Source organism: Aspergillus ambiguus (assembly GCF_047715705.1).
Source record: "Aspergillus ambiguus strain CBS 117.58 unplaced genomic scaffold BDV59scaffold_3, whole genome shotgun sequence".
Lineage (NCBI taxonomy): Eukaryota > Fungi > Ascomycota > Eurotiomycetes > Eurotiales > Aspergillaceae > Aspergillus > Aspergillus ambiguus.
Genome location: NW_027395516.1, coordinates 1,323,474 through 1,349,958, shown reverse-complemented (window position 1 = coordinate 1,349,958; position 26,485 = coordinate 1,323,474). Strand labels below are relative to the sequence as shown.

The 26,485-nt window shown below is 51.6% G+C and overlaps 11 protein-coding genes across 11 annotated transcripts; 9 read left to right on the top strand and 2 right to left on the bottom strand.

The window, feature by feature from the left end:
* Positions 1 to 2,399: 2,399 nt before the first annotated feature.
* On the top strand, positions 2,400 to 3,421 carry BDV59DRAFT_88395 (uncharacterized protein). Its single transcript, XM_073697274.1, has 2 exons — positions 2,400 to 2,696; positions 2,752 to 3,421. The coding sequence occupies exons 1-2, from the start codon at positions 2,670 to 2,672 to the stop codon at positions 3,280 to 3,282; spliced, it is 558 nt and encodes a 185-aa protein (XP_073552115.1). The 5' UTR covers positions 2,400 to 2,669; the 3' UTR covers positions 3,283 to 3,421.
* Positions 3,422 to 4,859: 1,438 nt separating this feature from the next.
* BDV59DRAFT_170360 (macro domain-containing protein) lies at positions 4,860 to 6,271 on the bottom strand. Its single transcript, XM_073688410.1, has 3 exons — positions 6,212 to 6,271; positions 5,418 to 6,160; positions 4,860 to 5,355 (listed from the first exon to the last, which is right to left on the bottom strand). Exons 1-3 carry the CDS (start codon positions 6,257 to 6,259, stop codon positions 4,950 to 4,952), a joined length of 1,197 nt encoding a protein of 398 aa, XP_073552114.1. The 5' UTR covers positions 6,260 to 6,271; the 3' UTR covers positions 4,860 to 4,949.
* A 109-nt stretch (positions 6,272 to 6,380) lies between these two features.
* BDV59DRAFT_170356 (putative mitochondrial inner membrane protease subunit Imp2) lies at positions 6,381 to 7,570 on the top strand (the record flags this gene model as incomplete). Its single annotated transcript, XM_073688408.1, has 2 exons — positions 6,381 to 7,025; positions 7,097 to 7,570. Coding segments are annotated over exons 1-2 (821 nt in total), but the record flags the coding sequence as incomplete, so codon positions are not given.
* Positions 7,571 to 8,448: 878 nt separating this feature from the next.
* Positions 8,449 to 12,103, bottom strand: BDV59DRAFT_170355 (sporulation-specific 71 family protein). Its single transcript, XM_073688407.1, has 3 exons — positions 11,838 to 12,103; positions 9,213 to 11,771; positions 8,449 to 9,154 (listed from the first exon to the last, which is right to left on the bottom strand). The coding sequence occupies exons 1-3, from the start codon at positions 11,961 to 11,963 to the stop codon at positions 8,600 to 8,602; spliced, it is 3,240 nt and encodes a 1,079-aa protein (XP_073552112.1). The 5' UTR covers positions 11,964 to 12,103; the 3' UTR covers positions 8,449 to 8,599.
* Positions 12,104 to 12,284: 181 nt separating this feature from the next.
* On the top strand, positions 12,285 to 13,309 carry BDV59DRAFT_170353 (GLTP domain-containing protein). The gene is made up of 4 exons (XM_073688406.1): positions 12,285 to 12,539; positions 12,591 to 12,649; positions 12,703 to 12,821; positions 12,886 to 13,309. The coding sequence occupies exons 1-4, from the start codon at positions 12,395 to 12,397 to the stop codon at positions 13,178 to 13,180; spliced, it is 618 nt and encodes a 205-aa protein (XP_073552111.1). The 5' UTR covers positions 12,285 to 12,394; the 3' UTR covers positions 13,181 to 13,309.
* Positions 13,310 to 14,097: 788 nt separating this feature from the next.
* BDV59DRAFT_170351 (uncharacterized protein) lies at positions 14,098 to 14,926 on the top strand. The gene has a single exon (XM_073688405.1). The coding sequence runs from the start codon at positions 14,546 to 14,548 to the stop codon at positions 14,771 to 14,773; it is 228 nt and encodes a 75-aa protein (XP_073552110.1). The 5' UTR covers positions 14,098 to 14,545; the 3' UTR covers positions 14,774 to 14,926.
* A 762-nt stretch (positions 14,927 to 15,688) lies between these two features.
* Positions 15,689 to 16,463, top strand: BDV59DRAFT_170350 (uncharacterized protein). Its single transcript, XM_073688404.1, has one exon. The coding sequence runs from the start codon at positions 15,921 to 15,923 to the stop codon at positions 16,335 to 16,337; it is 417 nt and encodes a 138-aa protein (XP_073552109.1). The 5' UTR covers positions 15,689 to 15,920; the 3' UTR covers positions 16,338 to 16,463.
* Positions 16,464 to 17,186, top strand: BDV59DRAFT_170349 (uncharacterized protein). Its single transcript, XM_073688403.1, has one exon. It carries the CDS (start codon positions 16,792 to 16,794, stop codon positions 17,035 to 17,037), a length of 246 nt encoding a protein of 81 aa, XP_073552108.1. The 5' UTR covers positions 16,464 to 16,791; the 3' UTR covers positions 17,038 to 17,186.
* A 246-nt stretch (positions 17,187 to 17,432) lies between these two features.
* BDV59DRAFT_88143 (putative integral membrane protein) lies at positions 17,433 to 19,064 on the top strand. Its single transcript, XM_073697270.1, has 5 exons — positions 17,433 to 17,677; positions 17,735 to 17,839; positions 17,915 to 18,312; positions 18,368 to 18,432; positions 18,504 to 19,064. The coding sequence occupies exons 1-5, from the start codon at positions 17,525 to 17,527 to the stop codon at positions 18,878 to 18,880; spliced, it is 1,098 nt and encodes a 365-aa protein (XP_073552107.1). The 5' UTR covers positions 17,433 to 17,524; the 3' UTR covers positions 18,881 to 19,064.
* Position 19,065: 1 nt separating this feature from the next.
* Positions 19,066 to 23,374, top strand: BDV59DRAFT_88144 (ion-transporting P-type ATPase SPF1). The gene is made up of 4 exons (XM_073697271.1): positions 19,066 to 19,268; positions 19,323 to 22,623; positions 22,676 to 22,812; positions 22,864 to 23,374. Coding segments are annotated over exons 1-4 (3,900 nt in total). The 5' UTR covers positions 19,066 to 19,266; the 3' UTR covers positions 23,324 to 23,374.
* A 254-nt stretch (positions 23,375 to 23,628) lies between these two features.
* BDV59DRAFT_170343 (putative vacuolar segregation protein (Pep7)) lies at positions 23,629 to 26,277 on the top strand. The gene is made up of 6 exons (XM_073688402.1): positions 23,629 to 24,020; positions 24,105 to 24,127; positions 24,180 to 24,682; positions 24,740 to 25,114; positions 25,165 to 25,384; positions 25,439 to 26,277. The coding sequence occupies exons 1-6, from the start codon at positions 23,751 to 23,753 to the stop codon at positions 26,079 to 26,081; spliced, it is 2,034 nt and encodes a 677-aa protein (XP_073552105.1). The 5' UTR covers positions 23,629 to 23,750; the 3' UTR covers positions 26,082 to 26,277.
* Positions 26,278 to 26,485: the final 208 nt, after the last annotated feature.

Here is a 26,485-nt window from a genome sequence, read left to right as displayed (position 1 = left end):
GCTACCCTGTGGTCCAGGGGTTTCTCGCATCGGGTTGCCTCTTTTCCTTACCAGGCGCGTGCTGCAGAGCGTGTGCCGAGCGCAGTACCATGGCAGGAGGGGTCAACTATTCCGTACGTTGCAGATCCCGAAGGAACCGAGATGGATTGTCAGAATGAAAAGGCAGGAGAGTGGGGGGCAAGGGTTTTTCCTTTCTGAGATGATACCGCCGGCGGTTTTTTGGCTCCTCCACTCCTCCTCTCATATGTTCGGAATCAGTGTACGCAGCAGATAGATTGCAGAGTGCTGATGCGTCTCCGTTTCCATGCCGCTGGGACGAGTGACTGACCACTGATTGTCACCAGCGTGGAGTCGCCGGACTTGGCTCGACTTAAGGATGGCCTGACAGGGTGATGCTTTTCCCGATGCGGTATAGTGTACACAATCCTTACCTAAGCCAAAGTCAAAGGCCAAAACATTGAAGTGAGTGGCCAATCAGCCACCGGAAAGCCCCAGACCATTCCCGAATCAGCCAGAACTGCGGCGCCCCCGGATCCATCCATTGATCTCGGCCGGATGACGTTCTGAATCATGACCGTTGGTATGACGTCCCGGGGGGCTGTGTTTTGCCTTTCTGCTTGTCTGAATTTTTTTTCTTTATTTTCTACTACTTTTACTTCTCGCCCGAAGAGATTCACGATATGGCGGTGATCGGTAGCGATGGGAATTTGATGTTCACATGTCGGCCGGGACATGACGCACCTGATTGGTGGGATCTTACCTGCAGCCCGATTAGTGCGAGACATCGTCATTTTTTCGATCATGTTGGATCGGATCTCATCTCATCTTGCATGAATCGTTGAGATTTTAGATGGACGCCACCTGCATACACTTTTACCTCGGTTGCCTTATTTGCCCCCTTCAGCCCGTCCCGGAGTGCGTTGGCCTCCTGGCTTTTTGCTCCCACGGACGGAGTACACTGTACGCTGGGGGCGAAGGCGGTCTTGTCCATGCAGAGTCATGGTGATAGAACTACTATGTAACGACATCGTATGATCCTTACAGACTATACGGCTAATACTCAGGCAATAAATGGCTAATTTCCCATAGTCTGAGCTAATCCTGCGCCTAACAATTTAGTCGGCGACCCGATCGACCGACCTTTGCATACTGCGCACGCCGCGGAGTTGTCCACGTATGACAAGCGTACTAGTTCTTTCCCACGGACTTGGACCCTAGCGACCGGTTTCGTTAAATTCTGGAGAACAAGAAGAACGAGATCCGGCTCTTCAGACGGTGAGGGGCTCTACACGAAGCTAATTCAATATTCGAACCCGCCATTCTGGACTATTTGGAATTATCGCCTGCCGCGTCCATGCCCAGACATTACATGATTTCAAATTCATGCGCCGCCACGATCGTCCACCCCGCCACCCGCTGTATCGGATATCAGACCCTGACACGCACGAAGGATCGCTTCGATCAAACTAAGTTTGGTCGGACTCGGCCGATGTGGTCACAAACAGGCTTCTCTGGTTACCAAACCCCGTCTAAGGGGACCCGGCCGACTACGACGTCATTACCCGTGCAGGAACGGGTAACTGACAAGAGGCTGGTTCACGCATGACTAATCCCCATATATCACCTCCGAAGTAGCTGCAACTTCTGTTTTTTGAAGCTCGACATGCTTCTCTCCTGATCCCGCTATGTTCTATCCATACGGTGGACCGACCCAGTTTCTCGGGTGCCTAGCGGTGTGAAGTTTTCCCGACCTGTACAACATGCAAGTGATTCCCCAGGATCCACCGGCAGAGGTGAAAACAAGGTCTGTCTGCATATCTAGACGAGCGTCAGTGGGTTCTTTTTCCAGAAAGACCCGATTAGGAATCCTGTCTGAGCCCCGAGCTTGCTCGTTTGCCTCTGCATACACGATCCGATGTATCTGCGATCGATTAGCCAATCGGGCCATCGCTACTCAATACATCTGCGTGTCCTCGGCTTATACCGAGGCGAGGATCGACTGCGTCTGCAGCATCGAGATGGTCTGTCTGCGCTATGCATGCCTGGAGAAAATCGAAGCCAATCACTCTCCACATCGTCTGTTCAATGTCTCTGCCGTCCCAGCGTTCCCTTTGCGCGGTATCCAATAAACGACGCGAAGACAACCCTCCAGCTTAAACTAACTTTCCTAGGCGCCTAATAGCCCCTAGCCTGGGGGGTTTGTTGATGGGGTTGTTTTCCACACTATTGTCCCTGGGATGACCCATCTCACGTCCTCCTCGTTTCTCTCATTGATCGGCGACGTCTTCCAAAGTTTTTTGGTCCACGCGCTCTAGATTACTATGTACTTTGCAGCAGCCGATCTGAAATCTGGTATCTGCGTCATACCAATCCGATGCGAGCCCGCTACTGTCCCATTGTTGCGGTCCGTGGCCCCACGGAGATGGAGCCGCGTTGTCTGGCCATTGAGATGGGTGGACCAAGGGTCTCGGGTTGATCGATCTGAGGCTACACTGCCCTTATTGGGAGTCAACAAAGATTTGAGATTGAGGGGTGGATCGACAATCAGTGAGATTCTGCGTCCTTCTAGTCGATCTAGCCCAAGATAATGGTTGGATCGAGTGGGAGCCGTGGATTCGGGTCCCCTTAGTTGTACCGTTCATGGTACGGTATTACTGGCCATAACATAGATGCTTTGGGGGCTGCATGCTCTGTTCGTAATGATCCTTTGGAGGGTGTACCGTATGGCTCGTCATTACTGATATCCTGCAGAGTGTTGTATTGTATCTTCGAGTGCCCAGGTATTGTTTTCAATACCTGCAGGATCCGTCTGAGAAGTCCTTGTTCTCTCTTCCTATCTGCAGTCCGGTCCTTGGCTGCATGACTGGTATCTCACCAGCTTCAGGTAAAGTATATCGGTTTGTTAGGTATGTAAGTAAGTATGCGTTTGATACGGACGCCCAGGTTCCCTACAGCATACATACATACATACATACATACACACCCACATATGCCGTGGAACGCCAGCCTGATACCGCATCAGCGTTGCTGATGTGCACTTGCATCCGTGTTGTTCCCCTCGCCACGGCATGCCAGGTAGATCAGCCCGAGGTCTGCATGATTGCTCCCAGTTACACGACAGCAATAGTTGAATGTCTCACAGCGGGAGCCGCCCATGATTCGATCCAGGTGGACCGTGCCAGCGAGACAGTGAGACCTCCGCGGTCACCTTCCAGGGTAGACCAGTCACATGTGCCTGCCTTGTCTTTCACTGACTGTGTACATCCCGTACAATACATATAATACTCGCTTACCATACAGCCTCCACGACGCGGGAAAGGCATCCACGGAACCTTGTGTCTTACCGGGAAGCAGAAAGGTTGCAGACGATCCGCCCATCACCGTCCACGTTGACTATTGAGCGGGACGCAAAGTCTTAAGTAGCTTAGGCCGCGATAGTCTGACCGGGATGGTGGAAATTTACTGGAATGTCGGTGTTTCGCCATTGGGTTAGGCGTCCGACACTGCAAGATAAGTCGTTCCCTGGTCCTTCGCCTCCGGCAGCGTCGATCGATGCGATCTTGCCCCTGAGATTGAGCCACGAACACGAGGGGGAAACTATCCTACTGGCTGGATGGCATGCATTAGGCGTGTCCTAGTGGCCGTGGGGGGAAGGGGAGTGGAACAAGGATGGGTGCGGGAGAAAGGTTGTTTTTCTGGGCAGGGGCCTCTTTTTTTTTTTTTTACCATTATTCTTTCTTTACTTTTCTACTACGCACCCAGGTTTATCGATTAGGGGCACCCCACTGCAGATGATGATAATTCCAAATCTCAGGCTATGTCAATCTTGTTCCTGTTTGATCCAACAGGGCGATGCCCGACCCGTGGTCTCGGGTTCGGACTCGGCAGATGATCCCATCGATCGACTGGCTTCGTCCCTGATCTCGATGATGTCGATAATGATGCTGAGTTGTGTTTTAATAGTTTTCTCTCGCGTGAGCTACGCAGCAGGTCGTCTGCTCCATTGTGATGTTTTGGTATGAATCCAGGAGCGACAGAAAGCCTACGCCTGCCCATGACGCGTTATGTCTCTTTCTCTTCTGTGTGCCTTCCCACGGAGAACGCCCGCATCGGACTTGGGATCATCTTTGGGATATAGGAGTGTGGAGATGTCTCGATCTCAGCCACCGGTGGGTGCGATATGCACATTGGTGTGTGGACGGGATCGTGAGCCGCCGCGATCGACGGCTGGGAGATCCGACCAACACGGGAGCGAACCGCTGGGTTGGTTGGTGGGACGAAGAAAATTCATCAACCGTTCCACTCGGTGTTTTTCTATATCTTAATAATATTAGAACATTAATTTGTTTAAATCCTTACTACCAGATAAACAATTTCCGAGGTCACTATCATCTTTTCCCTCCAGAACCCAGAACCAGGTGGTTGGCATTTTTGTTGGGGACGAACCGCTGGTCCGTTCCACCATCCATCCCGTACTGCACAGATCGGCCGTTTTCTTACCCTTTTGTGTGCATCAAAAAGATCGCCGATCGGTCGGGTTGGCAAGGCTTGCGGATCTCTCGCTTGGCAATCGAGCTGGAGAGAGGGTTCAGCTTCGCTTATGTCGCTTGGGCCGAGATCCTGGTGCTACTAGGACAGGTCGTATCATTGCATTATTACGATTGTGTTTTGTTGTGGACCGTAGATCTATCCGACGCTCTCGGTATCCCTAGATCCTATTCAGGATAAAGCAAGGGGTTCATGCCCAATTGATGGTTTTCACGTTCCTCGATTCGTCTGACATGTCTTCCGGACCAGCTGCAGGCTATATACGCACGGGCTTGGCATGATCGGCAGTAGATCGATAACTTGGTTTAGAGGCTCGATTGGAGGGAATCGGTGGCAGTCTCATTAAATAGCTGTGTAGATAGATACCTAAATCAAACAAGATATGGCTGGACTCTCTATGACTAGCCTGTTTCTGTCGAATAAGACGCGGCTGCGGAGATGATCCCGCTAGACTGCATACTCTGAACACCGGTAGTAGACGGAAGACTCTCAACTTCCCCACTCTCATCGTCAAACCGCTCTGCATGAGCATATACCGGTGCTCTGACTTCCTCCCAGTCATCATCACTTTTGACGCTCGCCTTGGGCGAGACACTTACAGCCAACTGCTCAACTCCCTGCTCGATATCCTCTACGTTAACAATCCATCCGTTTGGTCCCGGGGGTTGCTCCTCCGACGCAGAATCGGTAGTGGTATGGGGGGCATCAACGCTGCCGAGTAACGCTGGCGATGCTTCTTGAGACTCACCGTCGGGTTGAGGGGCCGAAGTAGATGGGCAGTTCTGCTCAGCCGGAGGGAAGATATAACTGCAGCGCGTTAGCGCATGCACCGGGCCACTACTCAGATGAAAGGAAATGGTGGATTATACGGGATGGCTTCTTCGTAGGCAAACTCATCCTCTTCCTCGAAGTTGCAAAAGACGACCCTCTCCAGCATCCCAATGCTGCCTCCATCGCATCCCTCCGCGCTCTCTAGAAACGACCGAGTCTCGTCCAGAGCGATGAAAGCTGCACTGTCCTTCGGGTACCCGTAGACGCCGGTGCTGATGGCAGGGAAGGCCACGCTCCTCGCCTTCTTCGACACGGCCTGCTCGAGACAGCGGCGGTAGCAAGAGCGCAGGAGCTTCTCCGGAAGCGATTCGCTTCTCCTGCATGCCGACGAGTAGACCGGTCCCACCGTGTGGATAACCCACCGGCACGGCAGGTTGTAGGCACTGGTCGTCTTTGCGTCGCCCGTCTCGCAGCCGTCCAGCTCAGCGCATTCTTTCTGCAGCATCCGGCCTGCGGCTCGATGGATTGCGCCGTCAACGCCACCACCCCCAAGGAGGGACGAATTGGCTGCGTTGACAATGCAGTCGACGTCGAGGAGTTTGGTGATGTCATGGCGCACAAGGGAGATCATGTCATTGAGACGCTTCGATGGCGGGAGCGAAGGCGAGGATACCGGGTATAATCGATTGAGCTTGTATAATTGGGTTATGGTGGGAAGCTCCGTGATGGAGATGAAGGTGGATGGCATGTTGATGAGCTCTTGATAAAGGTGTACAGGTGGGGTTTTGTGTGTGTATACAGCGGATTGCTGTTGAATCACCTGGAGAAGAGAGTGTCGTGGCTGCACATAAGACTGAGCATGTACTGTGTCAGATGGAGTCCTGATACCTACACAGGTAGAGGATTCGAGATTCGAATGACAGAAATACCGACTTGGCATGAAGGGACGTCGACATCAGTACCTGAAGCAGCTTCCCCGCACGTGAGAACACATGACCATCTTATCGCAAGTTCTTCCCTCAGGCAACAAGGCATGGTGCAAACATCTCAAACAAGCTCAACATCGATAACTTCCTCATCGCAAGATCGCGACAGCACCTACTTCCTAGCTTTCTTTTTGGAAGCATTCGACGCTTGTATAATTACTCTGTATCGGAATTGAATAGTCTGATAGTGTTACCTGCAAATCCGACGTCTTTCCGGTCCCCCCTACACCTCACAATCCGGCAAACGGACACGCGACATCGTCGTCAAATGCCATCATCGTCAGCAAAAGGAGGGAACACCCTTCGATCCACAGTTTCTCCGGAATCAGCAAAGTCGAGATCATCTACCTCATTCAATTCCACATCCTCGTCATCCGCCTCCTCGCAATCTCACCCCTCCACGCAATCATCCCGACGACCTTTCTTCCAGTTCGCTACCTTCCGAGCCCGATATGCAGCCCTTCCGCTTCCCATTCGGAGTTCTATGCGCGCCCTACGCTTGCTAGCCCCCATCATCCCGATTGGTCTCTTCTTCTCCGAGCATGTCCTCCAGGTGATGTGGGTGCGCGGCCCCTCCATGACCCCCTACCTCAACGAAGACTACGAGGAGATGCATACGAAAAGTGACATGGTGCTGGTCAATATGTGGCCGTGGGGTGGCTCCGGATGGCCGTGGGAGCGGAAGAGGAGACTCGAACGGGGGATGATAGTGACATTCCGGTGAGTCGCGCATACCGCTTGTTTTCTGTAGACGCGATACGGGAATGACCACTTACTGACTTCGCCTGTAGGTCTCCAGCCAATCCCTCGCATGTCGCTATTAAGCGTGTTGTCGGTCTTCCGGGTGATCGAATTACCACTCGCGAGCCCTGCATGAAGTCCTCGCAGATTGTGCCCTTCAATCATGTTTGGCTGGAGGGTGATGCGAAGGACCCGAAACGCTCGCTTGACAGCAACACTTATGGGCCGGTGAGTCTCAGTCTTATTACAGGCCGGGTAATGGCAGTGCTGTGGCCTCGGTGGAGATGGTTGCAATGGGAAGATTGGGAGAAGGGAGTCGTGGAGGGTGATATCGAGGGCCGGCTTGGGGAGGATTATCGGTCAGATGTTAGGCAACGGGTGTTGAAAGAGGCCGTCAAGATAGAGAGGCCTGTTTTTGAGTAAGTAGAGAGTAGGACTGTGGGCTGCCTTTGTCATGTATATATACTAGATCTGTATTATATGGTTGTATGCAAAACTGCATGAGAAATGTAACGTTCATTGAAGTCCAAGTGTCTAAGCCAGCATCAACCTGACAGATCGGACGATATGTTGTACCCAGCACTTTGAGTGCACCAACATTCGTCCAAATCGAACTCACCTCATCTCAAATACTCTCACTACAACCGAATTATGGTCCAAGGTCTATTCAAAAAGGGTCCCAAACCAGTCACTTCAAATTTCTCACCTGATCTGCGACCTTCCAGTCGCCGTTCACATAGCACACTAACACACGGCTCTAAGCAAGAAGCGTCGTTCAACCACAGTGCTGAAGTTCATTGCTTCTGATTTGCTTTTGGCCGAGCTTTAATTAATAAGCTTTCGAGACTGTTCAACATAAGATCCCTTGCTCCTGTGCACACGCCATTCATACTCACCCTCATGAATTTGCTCACTATGGAGGATGACGTCCAGGAGGATGCAGTTCCTAGTGCTAAAGAACGCCGGATTATGTATGGAAAAGGCTATTACATCTGGAAAAACTTCTACGTGCTTGCTCCTATGCAAGGATTTGGCTTTCCCCAAATTTGTTTCCAGATCCAGGCAGCACTTCTACACCAACCTCACTTTCCGAACGACTAATGTGCTCTGCATAACATTGTTGACCAGGGCTATGCGGCCTTATCAGCCGTATTATTCCTTTCGCTGTTGCACGGCAGCCGAAAAATGTTGTTCTGATGTGATGCAAGCCGACTGGTTGCTGGCCGGACAGAGATACAAATGGGCTATCAAGTGTGCCAGAAATTCCCTCTCAACCGGCAGATTGGGATGGAGCCGATTAGTTAGGAATGCCCATTCCTAACTTGGCGCACTGCGAATGTAACGGTTCGGTGGCGCCAAAGATGCAGGATGCCTAGAACCTTCACTACTAAGGCAACTTCGGTTATAATTATGTGGTCCGAATATGAAGGTCGAAGTGTAACAGGACAACTGACAGTGTCACTTGGTATCGAATTAGAGACTCCATAATGCCTGGAATAAAACATGTAAGAATAACGCCGTCTCATGTGCGTACTACCATTTCCATCTCACTCTCACCGGTGGATGATTCGAATATCATCGGGCCGATTCTCCTGCAGTCGATCGATCTCCGACACAATACTCATCACCCATTGGTCCTTCTCTACCCTAGTACGAGCTTTGAAGACAATCGTGCGTCCATGCGCACCTAAAGTGGTGACATGCTTGATTTTTTGGGTGGTCTGGCCCCGTTTTCCTCGCTCTCGAGCTCGAAAGTAGTTCTTCCTTAGCGGTTGCCAGACTACGAACGTAATAGCGGTATCTTCATCGCTACTGGTGAACACGTCCGAGGCTAAATAAACTCGGGGCAGGGTGCGGTGGCCGGGACGGTTGCTGTCGAATGTTTGGTTGGAGTATAAGAGATCGGATTCTGTTATCAAGCCTGAATACACGTAGCAGTCATCCAGATCGATACTCGTCTCGAACGATGAATGTATATGGGGTATCTCGACGCCATTGCGCTTTCTCAGAGAGCTCTGGAAGATCAGAAGTTTCCCATCCGCAAGCACAACATTGCATTGTTTGAAGGTTGCATGCCGACGAGGCTTCCGGTAAAGGCTGCCGGACATCTATGGACCTTGTTTAGAAATGCAGTAATTGACACTACCCCTTGGAAACTCAACATACCTTGATCGCTCGACATCCAAGCAGTGAGCACATATTGTGTATGAACGGTGATGCTTCTGTCTTCTTGACCTCCCACTTCTTGGCATGTTGGCCGATAATAGATTCCAGGTCTTCGTCAATTTCAAGAATATCCAAATTGCGTTTCCGAACGACTTTGTGCTCCGTTGCATCGGCCGCAACTCGGGCTCTCCAGTACCTGACCAGAGCATCAAGCCTCTTCATCCACTCAGCCTTGGTGTCATTGTTATAGGTCTGGAATCGGGCAACAAGCCCATTAACCAACACCAGCTCAAATGTTCTATCATCTTCAAAATTCTGTGTGGCACCGTCATCGCGATGTGTGTCCGCAGCTTCTGGGTGAAATCGAACATCAGGTGGCCCTTCACGAATGTTAGGGTCCGCTGGGCAGCTATCGCGCTGTACATGCCGTATCTCTTGAACCTGACATAAGTCGATATGACCGTCTGCATTGCAGATGTTGTGGAGATTCCTACGCAGTAGCGCATAAGCCTCCTGGTCATGCGATTTTATGTGCGCTTTGTTTCCACTAGATAACCACGTTATCTCGCCGTTCGCCACGGGAAACGGGTCAACGGCGTATGAAAGCGGCATCTGGTTCAAGATGTCTTGGGTAGAAGGTATTTCTGATTCGCTTGGGCAGAGCCTTGGAGGAGCCGGAGGTAACGCTTTCGCAGGTCGGCAGAAAAACAAATAGTGGTCCTGGGTGAAGAAATATAGGCGTTTATAGAACATTTTGTTCATTCGCTGGTGGACACCTCTTTGTGATGTGAGCCGGATTAAAAATCCTTCGACAGGCTCAGGCTCATTCTCTTTCATGTTGTCGTGGTTCACGAACGTGCAATAATGCTGTCTCGGTCGAAGCTCCAGCTCATGAGTGGTTTGTATCCCAAGTGAGCCGTACATCTTCTCCTCTCGCACACCATATATCCACTCCAGCCTATCATACCTTTTCCACGCTAGACCCATCCGTCCTGTCTTAGACCAGTCCTCCAAGACGTCTGCCCATTCAGGGTTCTTGCTGAGCATCTCCATGCATCCGCGGATAATGCTGGTAGCGGCAAGCTTCTTTCGCTTCGCTAACCTGGCGAGTATGTCTTCTTCATCTCCCTCAACTTCATTATCGGCATCAGCCTCAAACTGCTCAAAAGGGTTCTTGAATATCAGCGAGACGCCGAGATGCGGAACACTAATTGGAAGAGAAGTTGGACGATGCCATCCCAAAGCGAGACATATAGAAGTAAACCATTCCACAGCATGCGCCGTGGACCTAGGTCGTACAATATAGATCCGGGTCCCCCGTTTGCTAGGCTCCCATATGACGATGGACTTATCCAGCGAGGAATATAGATTTACCCTTGTCTGTTTCCTGCCGAGGGTAATTTCGTAGTGAGGTGACGCTCTCCCAGCTTGCTTTTGTATTTCCGGAATGACACGAGTCTTGTACATTTGCAATGAGAATGGCGCATGCTTATTGGAGTTCACGCGGCAAACAACAAGGAATTCTCGCCAGTTGTCCGCGACTCGCGTTTCCATACGCAAACTGTCATTTTCCGTGTAGTCATCTGGGAGATTCTGCAAGGTCTCTTCGACACGAACTAGCATGTTTTCGGCCCGAATGATTTCGCCTTCCTGGAGCTTTCGGGGGAATCTAATATTGTCCGAAATTAAGCCATGTGTTCTTGCCAGTCGGGACTGGAGGCGCCGTTTCTTGTCCATGATGTTGTCGTCCAAGTTAAACCTGGCAGCTTGTCTTGAGAGAGACAGTCTAGGTCCGGTCGAGTCTCGCGGCCGATCTTCATTATTGTCGTCTGTCTCATCAAGTTCGCTTTGCGGCTCATGATGCTCCATCAAGTCTGTAGAAATGGGTTTGTTGAGTCGTTCTTTCCCTTTAGCCCCTGGACTGGGCTTTAGTAACGCAGAAGTGGATCCATAGTCGCTAGAAGGCACCTTGGGGCTCGACTGACTGGCTTCATATTGAGTAGAGGAAATGCTCGGAATCGGCCGCTTCTGCTGGGTAGTGTGTATCCCCGTATTAGCTCCACTTCCATAGTCTCCCGGAATGTCTCTGATCAGAGAGGAGCCAGGACGTGTCTCCCTTGCTGTAAAATACGACGTGGAGTCCCCTTCTCTGGCAGTAGGGTCCTCACTATGCTCACTTTGACTAGGTGTAGGGGTCTGAAGGGTCTCGCCAGCTCCCAAAGGCTCATTCAAAGTTCGAAGCCGGCTGGATGGACGGATTGTCCTCTGGCTGCTAGGCTCACTTTCTTGTTCACCCTCTTCCCCTTCCTCTGTGGTGTCTTCATGACCATCTTCCTCTTGATCTGTTGTGGGGAGTTGTAATTCCGATATGTCGGGATTCGCGGCTGAAGGATTGAGCTGGGTCTCCGCGGAGAAGGTGACGGCCCTCGAAGTATAGTTTCTGAACTTTAATCTCGTCTTGTACCATGACCTCCGGTGGTTTTGTAGCCAGCCCTTCGGGATAGGGCCAATGAAAAATCGTCTACTGGTCAGATGCAAGTGGTCTGCGGTCGCATGTTGCTGCAATAAGTGTCAAAGATGGGAAACCTCGCATGCTGCAGGGATGAGAATACGGGGAAGACGCACCAGCTGCTCGAGAGTGTAGAACTCCGGCTCAGAGTCGTGACAGCAATTATGAAAGGCGGTGCGTGGATCCGTCTCCATTCTGTCGTGGTCATGCTGATCAGCGGGAGGATGAGTGCTCGTGCTCATGACACCTTCGACGATCACCGAAAAGACAGAGGTCAGACCAGCGAGAAGAGGAGCAAAGCTCTGAGGAAGGACAATCGGGAGGGAGAAGCCAACATAACGCAACCTTCCCCTCCGTCTGTTGAGAGAGAAGCTAATCTGCTTGCCAGGAACAATAGAGTTTCCCTTGCACTCTGGGTCGATGACGTCGATGGTTGGGCAAACCCCGTGACTGCGACCCTGTTTGTTCTGTTTGCGTCAGGGGGGCGGCAAGGACCCGCTTGCGATGCTTCACCGCTTGCGTGTCCCGCTCCCGGCGGTGAGACCGTTGTTGATAACTGTCCAATTTACCTTTTGCCCCTCACCCTGTCCTCTTGACAATCTCCTTTCTTTCCTCGACATCACACCCATTCCTCTTTTGCTCTTCCTTCTGTTCACCAATTCCTCAGGTCAACATGTCTGCTGCTATCCCTCCCGGTGGTACTTGGTTTGATACCATCAAGCGCTCCTTCGCCGATGTTCCCGTCGATGCCGGCAACGATAATGGAATCTCGACCACTGAATTCCTCGAGGCTGCGGAGTCGCTGGTCACTCTGTTCGGTAGGTGTCTTATATATATTATCTAATTGTCTCGTCTCTAATTTACTCTAGATCTCCTTGGTTCTGCTGCCTTCAGCCCCGTCAAGAACGATCTCAGCGGCAACATCAAGGTCTGTCTCCCTCCCCGCCAATTCAGGATAACAAGCGTCTAATACCCCTGTAGAAAGTTAGAGAAAGGCAGCTGGCTGCCCCTGGCGAGTCCGAGACTCTCCAGGCTCTCGTTATCAACGAATTGAAGACCAAGAAACATGTCGCTACTGAAGGACTGGTGTGGCTTGTCCGGTATTGTCTCCCCCCGACCTTTCCTGCTATAGCGCCAATCTTCTAATTATTACCTTCAAAACAGGGGTCTTGACTTCACCGCCCAATCCCTTCGCCACAACATCGACAACTCTTCCTCCGAACTCTCGGATTCCTTCCGTAGCGCCTACCAAAACACCCTCAAGCCTCATCACTCCTTCGTCATCAAGCCGATCTTCTCGGCTGCCATGTCTGCTACCCCTTACAGAAAGGACTTCTATGCCAAGCTGGGCAACGATTCCGAGAAGGTCGGTACTGCCCTGGCGAAGGAGGTCGAGGCTCTGGAGAAGAGAGTCAACATCCTCAAGGAATTCCAGTCCCGCAAGGAGGCCAAGTGGTAGACTTCTTTTCTCTGCGGACATGTATAGAGCCGGTCTTCTGCGAAACAACGGCACAGTGCATAGCATTCTGAGCGTGTAAATTTTCAGTCTGTATATATCTTTAAATGTGTCCGATTCTTCTGAACCCACCATATCTTGCATCCCTTGGGTCGTCCTTCGTTCATTGGACCTCTGTAGACCTAAACACTAGTGACCTTGCTAGACGCCCATTAAGTTAATGTCCTCGTTCTCTGCAGTCATCATGGAGTGTCTTTGATCCGCGATACTTTTACTGGTCGATACAGATGACTAAAGTATCAGAAGTACTCAGAGTCACATAGATGACTAGCCTCTACGAAATAAAGCCCCAAGCAGGATTGTGAAGAGTATAGCAGGTCAAGAGAGGGTTCTGCAAAGCTAAAAAACCAGTGGCCTTGCATTGAACGAATTAGATATCATGTATTTTTGTCAAAACCTATACATCAGCCGCGCATAGAAGAGCTTCAAAGCTCCAGATTCTTGCTGAAGTAAACACACGGCGATCATGGGTTATTTTTATTTTATCAGCAACACGCGTTGGTCTGCTGTATCTGTTATCAATATTCTTAAAATACCATTATGCCACTGGTGCAAAGATTAGCCGTTAATACTATCTAGTACTGATCATTTATGGGACTATAGATGTAATAGGTAATGACGGGGTGGAATTAGTTAGCTAACAATATATTAACATAAATCGGTACCAAGTCCTACCAACATAGATATCCATTATAATCCGAGGGAGATGGCCAACTGTATAAGAATTAAAGGTCGATTTTCGTACCACGTCGGGCAGCTGTCCCAGGTGTTGTCGGGAAAGGAGCCTGGATCGAGAAGACCCGATAAGGCGAGAAGATAAGCCCTACGGAGAAAAGAAGGATTCCAACCAATCCTATTAAGCTGCCCTATTTCAAGATCATGGTATTTGCAAGGAGCATCTTTATCTAAAACCAGGTGACACAATCATTGTCCGAGAATGGAACCGCCATGCTCCATGTTAATCCCATTTAATTCCGAATATCATTCTAGAAAAGTATTATCCCCTAGTGATCTGAAGGAACAAGACTACTCTACAGCCTGTAGATTCGGCTTATAGACTGATCATTGTTAAGTTTATCCGGGAGAGCACGTCTTCAACCTAATAAACTAGTCAGATCCACCGCGTCGGCAATGGTGCTCCGGAGTGAAGCTAAAGGTCGAAAGCGAGATTATATAGAGGGGCTTGCCGACTCTTTCTCCATACGCAGAGCGTACGGAAAGAAATTATCATATTCAACGCAGTAGACGGCGGAGATATGGTGGGGATGCATCTCATCCGAATACGCAGTACAACCATGAAGTGGATCGATGTTCAAAAGGACTCTTCCTCTAATGGTACAGCTTATGCCGATCCATATCTCCCAGCCAATTGGAGTTGGAGTTAATGACTGTTATGAGCTACGGAGTACACAGTACTCGTCGCTCTTCACTTGCTTTTTTCGTATCGACATTCTAGAATATCTCCCCTCTGTACTCAGTCCAAGAGGGAGAATAAGGAATACACCCACTTTTCTTTCGACCATAAGCTTTTCCTGAGCAATGGGTCCATCGGAGAGTCTCCGGTATGCCCTAAACATACTTGTGGACAGCGTGCATTCGGCGGTTGTGGAAGCGTTGAGATCAAAAATTCTGCTAAGATAGCTATTAGCAAGATTGTCGGATCAGCGATTTTGGAAGCAAGAATACCAGGTTGCGAGTTCAATGGCAGGCTCCGGGGAGATGCAGCATTCTTATTATTTACTGTCTCGGAATGTAGACGGGAATTTCCAAATACATCGACTTAGAAATTGAGTGATCCGGAATCTGAGATCTGAACGATGAATGCATCGATCGATCCCTGGAAGCTGGACTGAACGGTTCGCCCATCGAATATCACGATTCTAGTTCGCGTTGTTGTTATTGGATCGGCAGTTGTGTTTAATTGCTGTGGATATTAACGCCAGATTAAGTGGAGTGCGGTTTTCTTAATCCTAGACAATAATGGCGTCCATCATACGGGGAGCAGAAGGTCCACCCGCCGACGGAGGTCTCCGGCTTTGGAAACGAAGCGAATTGAAGGAGTACCAGAGTAGTCGAAGCGTTTCCATGAGAATGGTCGGCTGTGGGTAGAAGAGATTGCTGGCAATTGGCGCACCCGAGGGAATTTTTGGTGTTCCACAGACGATGCATCAACAGAACAACAGGAAAAGATTCTATGGAAAGCTACAGGAATCTGCCGGGGTCCCCCCGACGTCGCACCCATGGTCTCCCGTCGGCAGCTCCTTAGCCCATGGATGACCTGGAAGTGGTGTCATGTTTCATACATACACTGGTTGGCACCTGTCATGCCGCAAGCCAATGATGAGGGGGAAGGCATGCAGACACACTGACATACCGTCGCACTATTATTACTATGTTCAGAAGGATTGCACATGCTAAATTTTTTTAAAATATATATATAAAATTTTTTTTGCCTGAATCCATCCATACCCTTCCTGTTCTTCCCAAAGCGCATGGTTAACAGCCCCCTACTACTTCGTGCTGCGTACGGAATACTACACCCAACGTAAAAATAAAATCAGACTGACTCGCTGCGGCTGAAAAAAGATAACTCAGTGCAAATCATGATTTGGAGCTTCAATCCATTCGCTGTCGGGTCTCCGGGAACCACAAGAAGCTGATCCTAGCGAAGCAAAGGGTACACATGATAATCACTGCTTGTTCGGCGTTAAGGCGACCAAGAACTGCCGATCTCAGGATCGAGTCGGTTAGACGTTCGTTTCATGATCAGCAACAGCACGCGATGCGGCTGCAACTTGAGATGACGTGGTACCTACGCAGTAGCATCTATCTACCAGGAGTAGAGAGCCATCAGCCTTGTAAGTCCACAATTAAGTTATTAACCGTCCTGCCTCGTGAGGAATACAATATATTGTTGGACTCCCTCGCTGTCTTAGTCATCATAGGGTCTGCAGTCTTAGCCACCTTCGGTTTTGTCTTTCGCCCTCCTGTGGAGCAGCTGTCAAGGATAGGTAGAGAAGACCCCTTTGCTCAGTCCTCGATGACCATATTACCCCCTAATTCTTCTTTGGCATGTGAACCAGAAATCCAACTCTCGTAGCCTTGGCAGAAGCTAGTCTGGTGGGTTGATCCGACTAAGAAATGCTCGGGGTCCCAGAACAGACCACAATTCCCGATCTACTTCTAGGCACATGAGAGCCCGATGATCAGGAGAAAAATTCCGGCCTCGTTTCACCCTCTAAAAGAAGTGTGCTGTTCCTACTTTTTCATAGATTCAAGGAGAAGCCCATCCGACGTGATCCTCATAACGGGCGTCTTCTCCCTGTCCACTCAACTACTTTATTTAGCCCAAGGTCTGACCTGCGTGGATCCTCACGAGGCTTTCTAAGGAACCAACGATGGCCACCGTACCCGCTTCAGCCCTCGGTCCTTTATCCTAACTGGACTTCGCGAGTTTCGTCTCCGCGCACAGTCGTAGGGAGATCCGATGAACCATCCCGTTCTAGTGCGTCCGTGTTACGACCAGCCCACCCATCCACTTGATTCTACACAGCATGTTTTTAGTACATTTCCTGTTCCTGGAAAAGTGTACCACGGTGCCGATGTGTCTTCCCACGGCTTCTGCGCTCAACCTGGGGCTGATAGTAATCCCCTACCCACCCCTGTCCGCTTCCCTGTCGAACGGACAGATATCGGATGTCACGGAGGACAATGCTAATGCCAAAAATTCCCCTAGCCGAAGGAGCAGGGATCATGCCAGGCACACTGCAGATACCGGCGTCAGAGCGTTGTGTTTCTAGAACAATGGCGTGGCGTTCCTCACGCCCCGTGGCCCTCTCCTAACCCGTATCGTATCATGTACGTAGTTTTAGTTTACTCATACCTACCTAGGTAGTGCTAGTGGGAGCATTTGCCTTCTCTCGAATACCACCACAGCCCTCCCCACCTGCCAGTGAGTGGCACCTGGAGTACGGCTCCAGTCGGCTCTGAGAGCCACTATTTGCTTGCCACTGACTAAATCATCATCGAAAACAAATCAGCCATACGCTTATTTAGCGTTGAACTCTCTTTCTTTCGTACTCTGGTTGCCCTTCTCCCCCTAAAACGGGCCCTAATCCGCCTAGAACGACCCTGTCCCGACGCCTGTCAGTCGTACTACTAAATCAACACTATTTGCCCTTTCCATGGTTTTCTGGCCTGCCTCCTCCGGGGAGACCATGGTATCGGGACTAGTATATACTATTATGAACCCTGCTTGATCTAATCAAGCCTCCACTGCGCGTCGAAATGGCCGAACTCGAGGGCCGCAGTCTATCAATCTTCGTCGTCACAGTCGTCTTTTTGGCCCTTTCGTTCATCGCCGTTTGCTTGCGATGCTTTGTCCGACTCCGGCTGGTGCGAGCCTTCGGGTGGGATGACGCCCTCATGGTCTTTGCGATGGTATGCGGCTGGGATCTCCATCGTCTCTGGCCAATTCACTGACTTTGTTCCTTCCAGGCATTGGAGATCTTGTTCGCATTATGTGGAATAACCGGAGCATGTTACGGCCTCGGACAGAAGCTTGAAGTCCTCACCGCTCATGAGAGGGAAACAGCCATGTTTGTATGCTCTTACCCCAAGACAACGACAGCCAGTGGTTCTCTTCACAATAACCTTGCATTCTGACATATGTGATAGTGGTGGTGGCTGGGCCAGACAAGCTACGTCTTCACATGTGTCGTCGCCAAAATCTCGATCGCGTTGGCCCTTCTCCGTCTCACCGTCGCGAAGGCTCATACGATACTCCTATGGGTAGTCATCGCTCTGTCCACTGTGGTTGGCTTGGTGTTCTGGTTTGTGTTGACCTTGCAGTGCCATCCGGTTGACTATTTCTGGAGACGATTGGAGCCTGGAGTCTTGGGAACGGGACACTGTTTGGATGTCGATATCCTTATCGACATCGCCTACCTCTACAGTGTCACCGCAACGGTTTGCGATTTTGCCCTGGGCCTCCTGCCTATCGCTCTGGTGTGGAACTTGCAAATGACGCCAAAGACCAAGGCCGCTCTGGCTGGCATTTTGAGTTTGGGATGCGTGTATGTTCATAACAAACTCTCCTGCTGCTGTTGCTGACGCTCATGGTGTGTTTAGCGCGAGCGCTGCCGTTATCGTCCGCATACCCTACCTTCATACGTACAAAGATCCCGAATTCCTCTGTAAGTGACCTTGGGAACAGGAGAGGGAGAGCTCCATGGGACTAGTGATGGCTGACAATGATCCGATCTAGACGCGACGTCCAATATCTCAATCTGGTCCAACGTGGAGGCTGGTCTCGGTATCACGGCAGGAAGTCTAGTCACTCTCCGTCCCCTTGTTCGCTGGGTGAAGGGGACCACCTATGGAGGTACTCACAGCATAAAGCCCACCGCGGGCAGTATGCCGTTGTCCAGCATGAACGGAACGCATCAATCCCGGCAAGACCAGTCCACGACTAAGTTCTGGCGCCCAGACCTGGACCCTGAAGATGCACACGGAGTCACCACGACCATCCAGACATCACGGGGGAGCCGAAACAGCAGCCAGGAGGACTTGTATCCGAGGCAGGCGTCTCTACCTGGGGTGAACGTACACAAGTCTTTCCTGGTTACCTCGGACGAAGTATAGACTGAGCTGTAGAATAGTTAGACATATATGAATCAATCGCTCTTTTGTGCCGGTCGGGGGGGGGGTTGTAAACATCGCACTGTGTAGAAGGCAAAGCAAATCCGGGAAAACTGCCGGTTCCGATCGGAGTGGCTGCAAGAGCATGGCACGTGGGGCTGACCAATAGGCGCGCCGGGCTGGACCTCTTCACCATCACAGGCGGCGAGAGGAAATTTGGACCGTCGAGGTGGCTTCTTTCGCGACATCTCTCTCCCCCCAGACTCTCGGCCCAAGAGATCATTGTCGTCTCTGTATATCCGCTCTTCTCCTATGGTTTATTGAGTTCGACTTCCCCATTTCCCTCTCTCCCGTTGTTTGACCTGCGGTGTCGACATTCGCGTGTCACCATGTAAGTTCTTGCCATCATCAATGTCCGACGGTCTCAGCTGACCTGGCGTGTTAGGGCCAAACTCGTGGATGACCCCCAAATTCAACATGCCTCCCTTCATAATCCCCTCCCTCGTCAGCTACACACCTACGTGTGGCCGTTCATAGTCGTCTGGCCAGCTTTCTTCGCCTTCTACCTCTCCCCTGAACGCTACGATACCTATATCCAAGGACAGGAATGGACCTTCGTGTGGGTTGCGTCGATCATCACAGCGCAGTCCCTCCTTTGGTTGATGACCAAATGGAATATCAATATCCGAACCTTGTTCACCGCGACCACCGCCAAGTCTCTCGACTCCGCCCAGCTCATCAAGGTCATCCCCGCCGCCAACGCAGGTTCGGCGGAAATCTGTCCTCTGGTGCATGACTCCATGGGTGGGAAGCGGACTGTGTCGTTCTTATTCCAGAAACGTCGCTTTCTCTTCTATCCGGAGCGTCGATCCTTCGGCCCCCTGTCCTATGTCCTCGACGCCGAGCCCAAGCCCGCCCTCAAGGCTTTCCAGCAGAGCGAAGGTCTTACCACGAAGGCCGAAGTTGAGAAGACCCAGCATCACTATGGAGACAACACCTTCGATATCCCCGTTCCCGGTTTCGTCGAGCTTTGGAAAGAACACGCTGTGGCGCCTTTCTTCGTGTTCCAGGTGTTCTGCGTTGGGCTGTGGATGCTGGATGAATACTGGTACTACTCTTTGTTCACTCTCTTTATGCTGGTTGCGTTCGAGAGCACGGTTGTGTGGCAGCGCCAGAGAACTCTGACTGAGTTCCGTGGGATGAACATCAAGCCTTACGACGTCTGGGTGTACCGCGAGCGCAAATGGCAGGAAATCACTAGCGACAAGCTTCTGCCCGGCGATCTGATGTCTGTCAACCGTACCAAGGAAGACGGCGGTGTGGCGTGCGACATCCTTCTGCTCAATGGCAGTGCTATCGTAAATGAGGCCATGCTTTCGGGCGAGAGCACGCCTCTTCTGAAGGAATCGGTTCAGCTCCGCCCGGCTGATGATCTCATCGAGCCGGATGGCTTGGACAAGAATGCCTTTGTGCACGGCGGCACCAAGGTCCTGCAGATCACCCACCCTAACACGAGTACGGAAGACTCCGAAAACACGCAGAAGGCTACGTCGAAGGTTCCTCCCCCGCCGGACAACGGCGCTGTAGGTGTTGTGGTGAAGACTGGCTTCGAAACCAGTCAAGGTAGCCTTGTCCGTACTATGATCTACTCGACTGAACGAGTCTCGGCCAATAACGTCGAGGCTCTTCTTTTCATTCTCTTTCTTCTCATGTTTGCCCTCGCCGCTGCGTGGTACGTCTGGCAGGAGGGTGTCTCAAAGGACCGGAAACGGTCCAAGTTGCTCCTGGACTGTGTCCTTATCATCACAAGTGTTGTACCCCCAGAGCTACCCATGGAGCTCAGTTTGGCCGTCAACACCAGTCTGGCTGCCCTCAGCAAGTTTGCGATCTTTTGCACTGAGCCTTTCCGGATCCCGTTTGCTGGACGCGTCGATGTTGCTTGCTTCGATAAGACCGGTACCTTGACGGGCGAAGACCTTGTCGTTGACGGGATTGCGGGCATCTCTCTCGGAAACCAGGATACCAAGGCTGAAAAAAATGGCGCTCACACGGAACTCGCCAATGGTGCTAGCATTGGACCGGATACGACCCTTGTCCTTGCGAGCGCGCATGCGTTGGTTAAGCTGGACGAGGGTGATGTCGTCGGTGACCCCATGGAGAAGGCCACGCTGCAGTGGCTCGGCTGGACACTTGGTAAGAACGATACGCTTATGTGCAAGAATCACCCCGCTCAGGGTTCTCGTTCCCTCGAGTCTGTCCAGATTAAGAGACGATTCCAGTTTTCCTCCGCTCTGAAGCGTCAGAGCACCATCGCTACCGTGACACACAATGACCGCAAATCTTCCAAGAAGGCTAAGTCGACATTTGTGGGTGTCAAGGGTGCTCCTGAGACCATCCGGTCCATGCTGGTCAACACTCCCCCGGGCTATGAGGAAACGTTCAAATACTTCACCCGTAACGGTGCTCGTGTCATTGCCCTCGCCTATAAGTACCTGTCACCTGAGGCGGAGCTTTCCCAGAGTCGTGTCAACAACTACGTCCGTGAGGAGATCGAGTCTGAACTGACTTTTGCTGGCTTCCTTGTCCTGCAATGTCCTTTGAAGGACGATGCCGTCAAGGCCGTGCGCATGCTGAACGAGAGCAGCCATCGTGTTGTCATGATCACCGGTGACAATCCGTTGACTGCCGTTCATGTGGCACGTCAGGTCGAGATTGTGGATCGTGATGTTTTGATCCTGGATGCCCCTGAAAATGATACTTCTGGCACGAGATTGGTCTGGCGAAGCATTGATGATAAGTTCAACCGTGACGTGGACCCTACCCAGGACTTGGATTCCGAGATCTTGAGAACCAAGGATATTTGTATCACCGGTTATGCTCTGGCTAAGTTCAAGGGCCAGAAGGCCTTTGCTGACCTCCTGCGTCACACTTGGGTCTATGCTCGTGTGTCTCCCAAGCAAAAAGAAGACATTCTCCTTGGCCTGAAAGACGCTGGTTACACGACTCTGATGTGTGGTGATGGCACTAACGATGTCGGAGCTCTCAAACAAGCTCACGTTGGTGTTGCGCTCTTAAATGGATCCCAGGACGACCTTAACCGGATCGCTGAACATTATCGCAACACGAAGATGAAGGAGATTTACGAGAAGCAGGTCTCCATGATGCAACGATTCAACCAGCCGTCCCCACCAGTTCCTGCGCAAATCGCTCATCTGTATCCTCCCGGTCCAACCAACCCACATTACCAGAAGGCCATTGAGAGAGAAGCGGCGCGGAAGGGTATCACTGCTGCAAGTGCTCAGGCTCAAACCGAGGAGATCCCCACCATCACCTCTCCTGGCGCTCAGGCAATCCAGCAGTCTAACTCCAATTTGACTCCTCAACAACAACGCCAGCAGCAAGCCTCTAACGCCGCCGCTGGCTTCGCTGATAAGCTCACCGCATCCATGATGGAGCAAGAACTGGATGACAGCGAACCTCCTACTATCAAGCTTGGGGATGCCTCCGTCGCTGCCCCATTCACCAGTAAATTGGCCAATGTTATTGCGATCCCCAACATCCTCCGCCAAGGTCGCTGCACCCTTGTGGCAACCATCCAGATGTACAAGATCCTGGCTCTGAACTGTTTGATCACTGCGTACAGTTTGAGTGTCATCTATCTTGATGGTATCAAGTTTGGCGATGGCCAGGTGACGATCAGCGGTATGCTGATGAGCGTCTGCTTCCTTTCTATTTCTCGCGCCAAGGTAAGAACGAATGGTGTTATGCATTATTGTCGATATACTAATACGTCTCTAGTCCGTGGAAGGCCTGTCCAAAGAGCGGCCACAGCCGAACATTTTCAACGTATACATTATCGGATCTGTCCTTGGACAGTTCGCCATCCACATTGTTACCTTGATCTACCTGTCGAACTACGTCTATTCCATTGAACCGTACGTATGCCCGGCGCTAGCACCTCACAAACTTCCACTAATTATTTGTAGCCGTCAATCCGACATCGACCTGGAAGGTGAATTCGAGCCGTCGCTGCTAAACAGCGCGATTTACCTCCTGCAGCTTATCCAGCAAATCTCTACGTTCTCCATCAACTACCAGGGTCGTCCGTTCAGAGAGTCTATCCGCGAGAACAAGGCCATGTACTGGGGTCTGGTTGCGGCCTCTGGTGTCGCCTTCTCCTGCGCTACGGAGTTCATTCCTGAGCTCAATGAGAAGCTGCGACTGGTGCCGTTCAGCATGGAGTTCAAGCTCACCCTGACGGTCCTGATGATCATCGACTATGCTGGATGCTGGGTCATTGAGAATGTCCTGAAGAACATGTTCAGCGACTTCCGGCCCAAGGACATCGCTGTGCGCCGAAAGGACCAGCTGGAACGGGAAACGGCCCGGAAGGCCCAGGAAGAGATGGAGAAGCTGGCCGAGGCCGAGCGTAGAAGGAAAGTTTAGAGATGAGTTTTTCTTTTTGTGCGCGTGTTGTACGACATGCTTGGGGTGGGACCATTGCTCTTCGGGATTTTTGGTGATAGAGAGACATCTGCGTTTGAGCATTAATTCGAGCAGTGGGTTGCAATCTCATTATGTTGTGTACTAAGTATTTGGTGGTACATAAAGATACTGTATCGATTAGAAGCCCGAATTGATATTTGCTTGTGCGACAGCCTGATGGGTCAGGTGTCTATATTCTGCCTCAGGCCACAAGGCCCCTCTTTCTGGATCCGCCGTAACCTCTTACGCTCATTCTCACCTGAACTGCCTACTTACTGCATCCTTCTATCATTCTCTCCAACTCCCTCCCTCTTATATCTCCCTCCGCTTCTCGCCTCCCCCATCTGTGGGCTTCCTGGCTCCCATGCTCCCATAATCCCCTTGCACCATGTCCCGGAGGACGCTGGGTGGAGGCCGTGTCCTGGGCACCCCGAACGCTCTATCGGGCTCTCTATCATCTCCGCAGCAAAAGCCCCGGGTCCTTTCGCCGTCCGCCAGTAGCCTCTCCCTCAGCTCGCAGGCTTCGGCTTCCCAGCTCTCATCCGAAACCCAAGATCTCACCTCCCGCATTTCGCTCGACAATGTCGGCTCCTCCATTCCTGCACCTCCGGCAGCTGCCGGTGCCCAGCTGGCTTGTCCGATCTGCAGTGAGGAGATGGTACGCTCATCCTACCCCGTCTTTACCGCCGAGCTACCTACCCGGCGTCTGTCTACGATCAAACATGTGCTAACATCATTCCAGGTGACATTGCTGCAGCTGAATAGGTATTTATCAGGCGTCACTCCCCCGTTACCGTCGATTAATGTTCTCCCGCAGACACCTCGATGACGTACACCAGAACCTGGAAGACGGCCGACAGGATGAAGTGAAGGATTGGTTTAAAACCCAGATGGAGAAGGCCCGACGCTTCCAGCCTCTCGCGGTCCTGAACCAGAAACTGAAGGGGCTGGACGTCTTCGAGTCCAACGAAAACCTGCAGGCCTTTGCGGGCACCAGCCGGCCCCATGTCTCCGCCTCCCACGCACCACCGCCCCTGTCGGAGCACCCCAGGCCTCTCGACCCCGATGATATCGTCACAAAGGATCACTGGCAACCACGCGGCCTCTACGATGTGTGTCTGGAACCATCCTGCGGCAAACGACTCAATGCTACAAACGGGTGTGTCCACTGTCGGAAGTGCGGGAAGCTCTTCTGCGAGGAGCACACTATGTATCAGATGAAACTGTCGCGGTCGGCGCAGCACGAACCAGTGCGAGGGCTGTGGTGCAGGGTCTGTGAGACTTGCTACAAGTCGCGGGACGGCTACAACGATCACACTGGTAAACCCATGCCGACCTTTCCTGTGCTCCGAGCGGATGGCGGCTAACAAGTGGCAGGCTCGGTGCGAGATCAGACAGATGCATTCAAGGCAGTGAGGAAGCAGACGGTCGACAAGGCTTTCTTGGAAGTGTCGCGGCTGGAGAAGCGTTTGACACGCCTCACCCAGCTACTGGCGAACTTACCGCCGGAGCAGATTCAGTCCGGCACGAACAAACTCTGGTCCATATCGTGGCAGAACGACCAGCGGAAAGCCCTCGAACAGACCATTGTCACCTGGCAGGACGACGCGAGCGTCTTGAGGTGTCCCTTCTGCCAGCAGGATTTTACCAGTTACACGTTTCGGAGGCACCATTGCAGAACTTGCGGGCGAGTTGTCTGCGGCGACCCGACTACCGGGTGTTCTACGGAGGTGCCCCTGAGCATAACGCCTCGTATGGTCCCTGTCCGGCCCATTGTCTGCTAGGTTCTGACGGTGAAATAGTGTCCCACACAGCTGCCGAAAAGGCAACCGATACGGACGTCATCAATGTTGACGTTCGGCTATGCAAGGAATGCAGAGCCACTTTGTTCGATCGTCGAGATTTCGAGGCTGATTTAGCCCGAAAGCCTCCGGATGTGAGGGGCTACGAGAACCTCATGCAGTTTGAACGGGGCATTCGACTCCTGATGCCGAAGTTCCAGAGGTTGCTCACTGCTTTGCAGTAAGTGTATCTGCGGTGCCGTTCTATGTGGGCTTTTCCTAACTGCCAAAACAGAGATCCGAAGCGACCACCATCATCGGCACAAATAGCAGAGGCTTCCAAGGTCCGCAAGCGGCTAACTGATTCATTTGCTCAATACGACGTCGCTGCGAGGCGAATCCGGGATTTGCCCACAGACTCGCCGACACAGAAGCGTCTCCAAAAGGCAATACACCAACAAGCCAGCAACTTCCTTCATCTACACATGCTTCCTCTTAAGACCTTGCCCAAGATTCTGAAACACGCAACACCTAACGGACGGTTACCGAGTGCCACCAGCGTCCCCGGCAGTCCCAGTCCTAGCAGTACTTCCAACGGGGGCCACCAGCGGCATGGATCGGCCCTGGCATCCATCCGGTATGGAAGTGTCGCCGCGAGTGGCAGCAACAGCAGCCTAGCAAGCGACACAAGCAGCGCCATCTCGGCACTGGAGGCCGAGGAGAAATCCCTGCGAGAACGACTGATCGTGCTGGAAGAACAAAAGTTTTTTGTCTCGGAGATGATCGCAGATGCCAATCGACGTCGCAAGTTCGACGAGGTGAGCAGTCTTGCCATGAACGTCGAGGACCTCACCCGTGAAATTGACCGGGTCAATGGCATGTTGAACTCGTTGGACTTTGAGAGTGTGTACACAGGTAACCAGCTGCCCGCTGCGTGATTTGATTTATTCTACCTACCTGTCCTACTGGGTCCGTCGCAGGGTGGATGGTAGTTTATGATAGGGGGCGGGTTTCTACAGGGGAGTTCCTCTGGGCCGGCGTTATGAATTTGCAATTGTTGCATAGCATCGGGCGTTCTGGGTCGGTCTATTCCTACTTATCTATTTCTTATCCACATATTACTTGATTTAATGGTATGGTTTTTTTTTTTTTCCGTATGTGATATTGCAGTGCAGGGCACGATAATATAATAAAATAGGACGATGATTCTATGACTGGGCATATTGCTACCATAACATAGCATTCATTTTTCTTCAGGTCTTACCGCCGTAGAAATTAACTTTCAGCCACTGGTATTATCCGTTTGGTAGTCGCATCCACCCACACCAACCAATCATTTCGC

Coding starts and splice junctions, on each gene's coding strand:
- BDV59DRAFT_88395 (XM_073697274.1), top strand. CDS start 2,670: ATGCTTTGGGGGCTGCATGCTCTGTTC. Junction 2,697..2,751: donor GGGGGCTGCATGCTCTGTTC/GTAATGATCCTT, acceptor GATATCCTGCAG/AGTGTTGTATTGTATCTTCG.
- BDV59DRAFT_170360 (XM_073688410.1), bottom strand. CDS start 6,259: ATGCCAAGTCGGTATTTCTGTCATTCGAATCTCGAATCCTCTACCTGT. Junction 6,161..6,211: donor ATCTCGAATCCTCTACCTGT/GTAGGTATCAGG, acceptor TCTTATGTGCAG/CCACGACACTCTCTTCTCCA. Junction 5,356..5,417: donor GCCTACGAAGAAGCCATCCC/GTATAATCCACC, acceptor AACGCGCTGCAG/TTATATCTTCCCTCCGGCTG.
- BDV59DRAFT_170355 (XM_073688407.1), bottom strand. CDS start 11,963: ATGAGCACGAGCACTCATCCTCCCGCTGATCAGCATGACCACGACAGA. Junction 11,772..11,837: donor TCTACACTCTCGAGCAGCTG/GTGCGTCTTCCC, acceptor CACTTATTGCAG/CAACATGCGACCGCAGACCA. Junction 9,155..9,212: donor TTGGATGTCGAGCGATCAAG/GTATGTTGAGTT, acceptor CAAGGTCCATAG/ATGTCCGGCAGCCTTTACCG.
- BDV59DRAFT_170353 (XM_073688406.1), top strand. CDS start 12,395: ATGTCTGCTGCTATCCCTCCCGGTGGTACTTGGTTTGATACCATCAAG. Junction 12,650..12,702: donor ATCTCAGCGGCAACATCAAG/GTCTGTCTCCCT, acceptor ATACCCCTGTAG/AAAGTTAGAGAAAGGCAGCT. Junction 12,822..12,885: donor GGACTGGTGTGGCTTGTCCG/GTATTGTCTCCC, acceptor CCTTCAAAACAG/GGGTCTTGACTTCACCGCCC.
- BDV59DRAFT_170351 (XM_073688405.1), top strand. CDS start 14,546: ATGTTCAAAAGGACTCTTCCTCTAATGGTACAGCTTATGCCGATCCAT.
- BDV59DRAFT_170350 (XM_073688404.1), top strand. CDS start 15,921: ATGATAATCACTGCTTGTTCGGCGTTAAGGCGACCAAGAACTGCCGAT.
- BDV59DRAFT_170349 (XM_073688403.1), top strand. CDS start 16,792: ATGTTTTTAGTACATTTCCTGTTCCTGGAAAAGTGTACCACGGTGCCG.
- BDV59DRAFT_88143 (XM_073697270.1), top strand. CDS start 17,525: ATGGCCGAACTCGAGGGCCGCAGTCTATCAATCTTCGTCGTCACAGTC. Junction 17,678..17,734: donor CCCTCATGGTCTTTGCGATG/GTATGCGGCTGG, acceptor TGTTCCTTCCAG/GCATTGGAGATCTTGTTCGC. Junction 18,313..18,367: donor ATTTTGAGTTTGGGATGCGT/GTATGTTCATAA, acceptor TGGTGTGTTTAG/CGCGAGCGCTGCCGTTATCG.
- BDV59DRAFT_88144 (XM_073697271.1), top strand. Junction 22,624..22,675: donor TTTCTATTTCTCGCGCCAAG/GTAAGAACGAAT, acceptor ATACGTCTCTAG/TCCGTGGAAGGCCTGTCCAA. Junction 22,813..22,863: donor TACGTCTATTCCATTGAACC/GTACGTATGCCC, acceptor AATTATTTGTAG/CCGTCAATCCGACATCGACC.
- BDV59DRAFT_170343 (XM_073688402.1), top strand. CDS start 23,751: ATGTCCCGGAGGACGCTGGGTGGAGGCCGTGTCCTGGGCACCCCGAAC. Junction 24,021..24,104: donor CGATCTGCAGTGAGGAGATG/GTACGCTCATCC, acceptor ACATCATTCCAG/GTGACATTGCTGCAGCTGAA. Junction 25,115..25,164: donor GCCCCTGAGCATAACGCCTC/GTATGGTCCCTG, acceptor ACGGTGAAATAG/TGTCCCACACAGCTGCCGAA.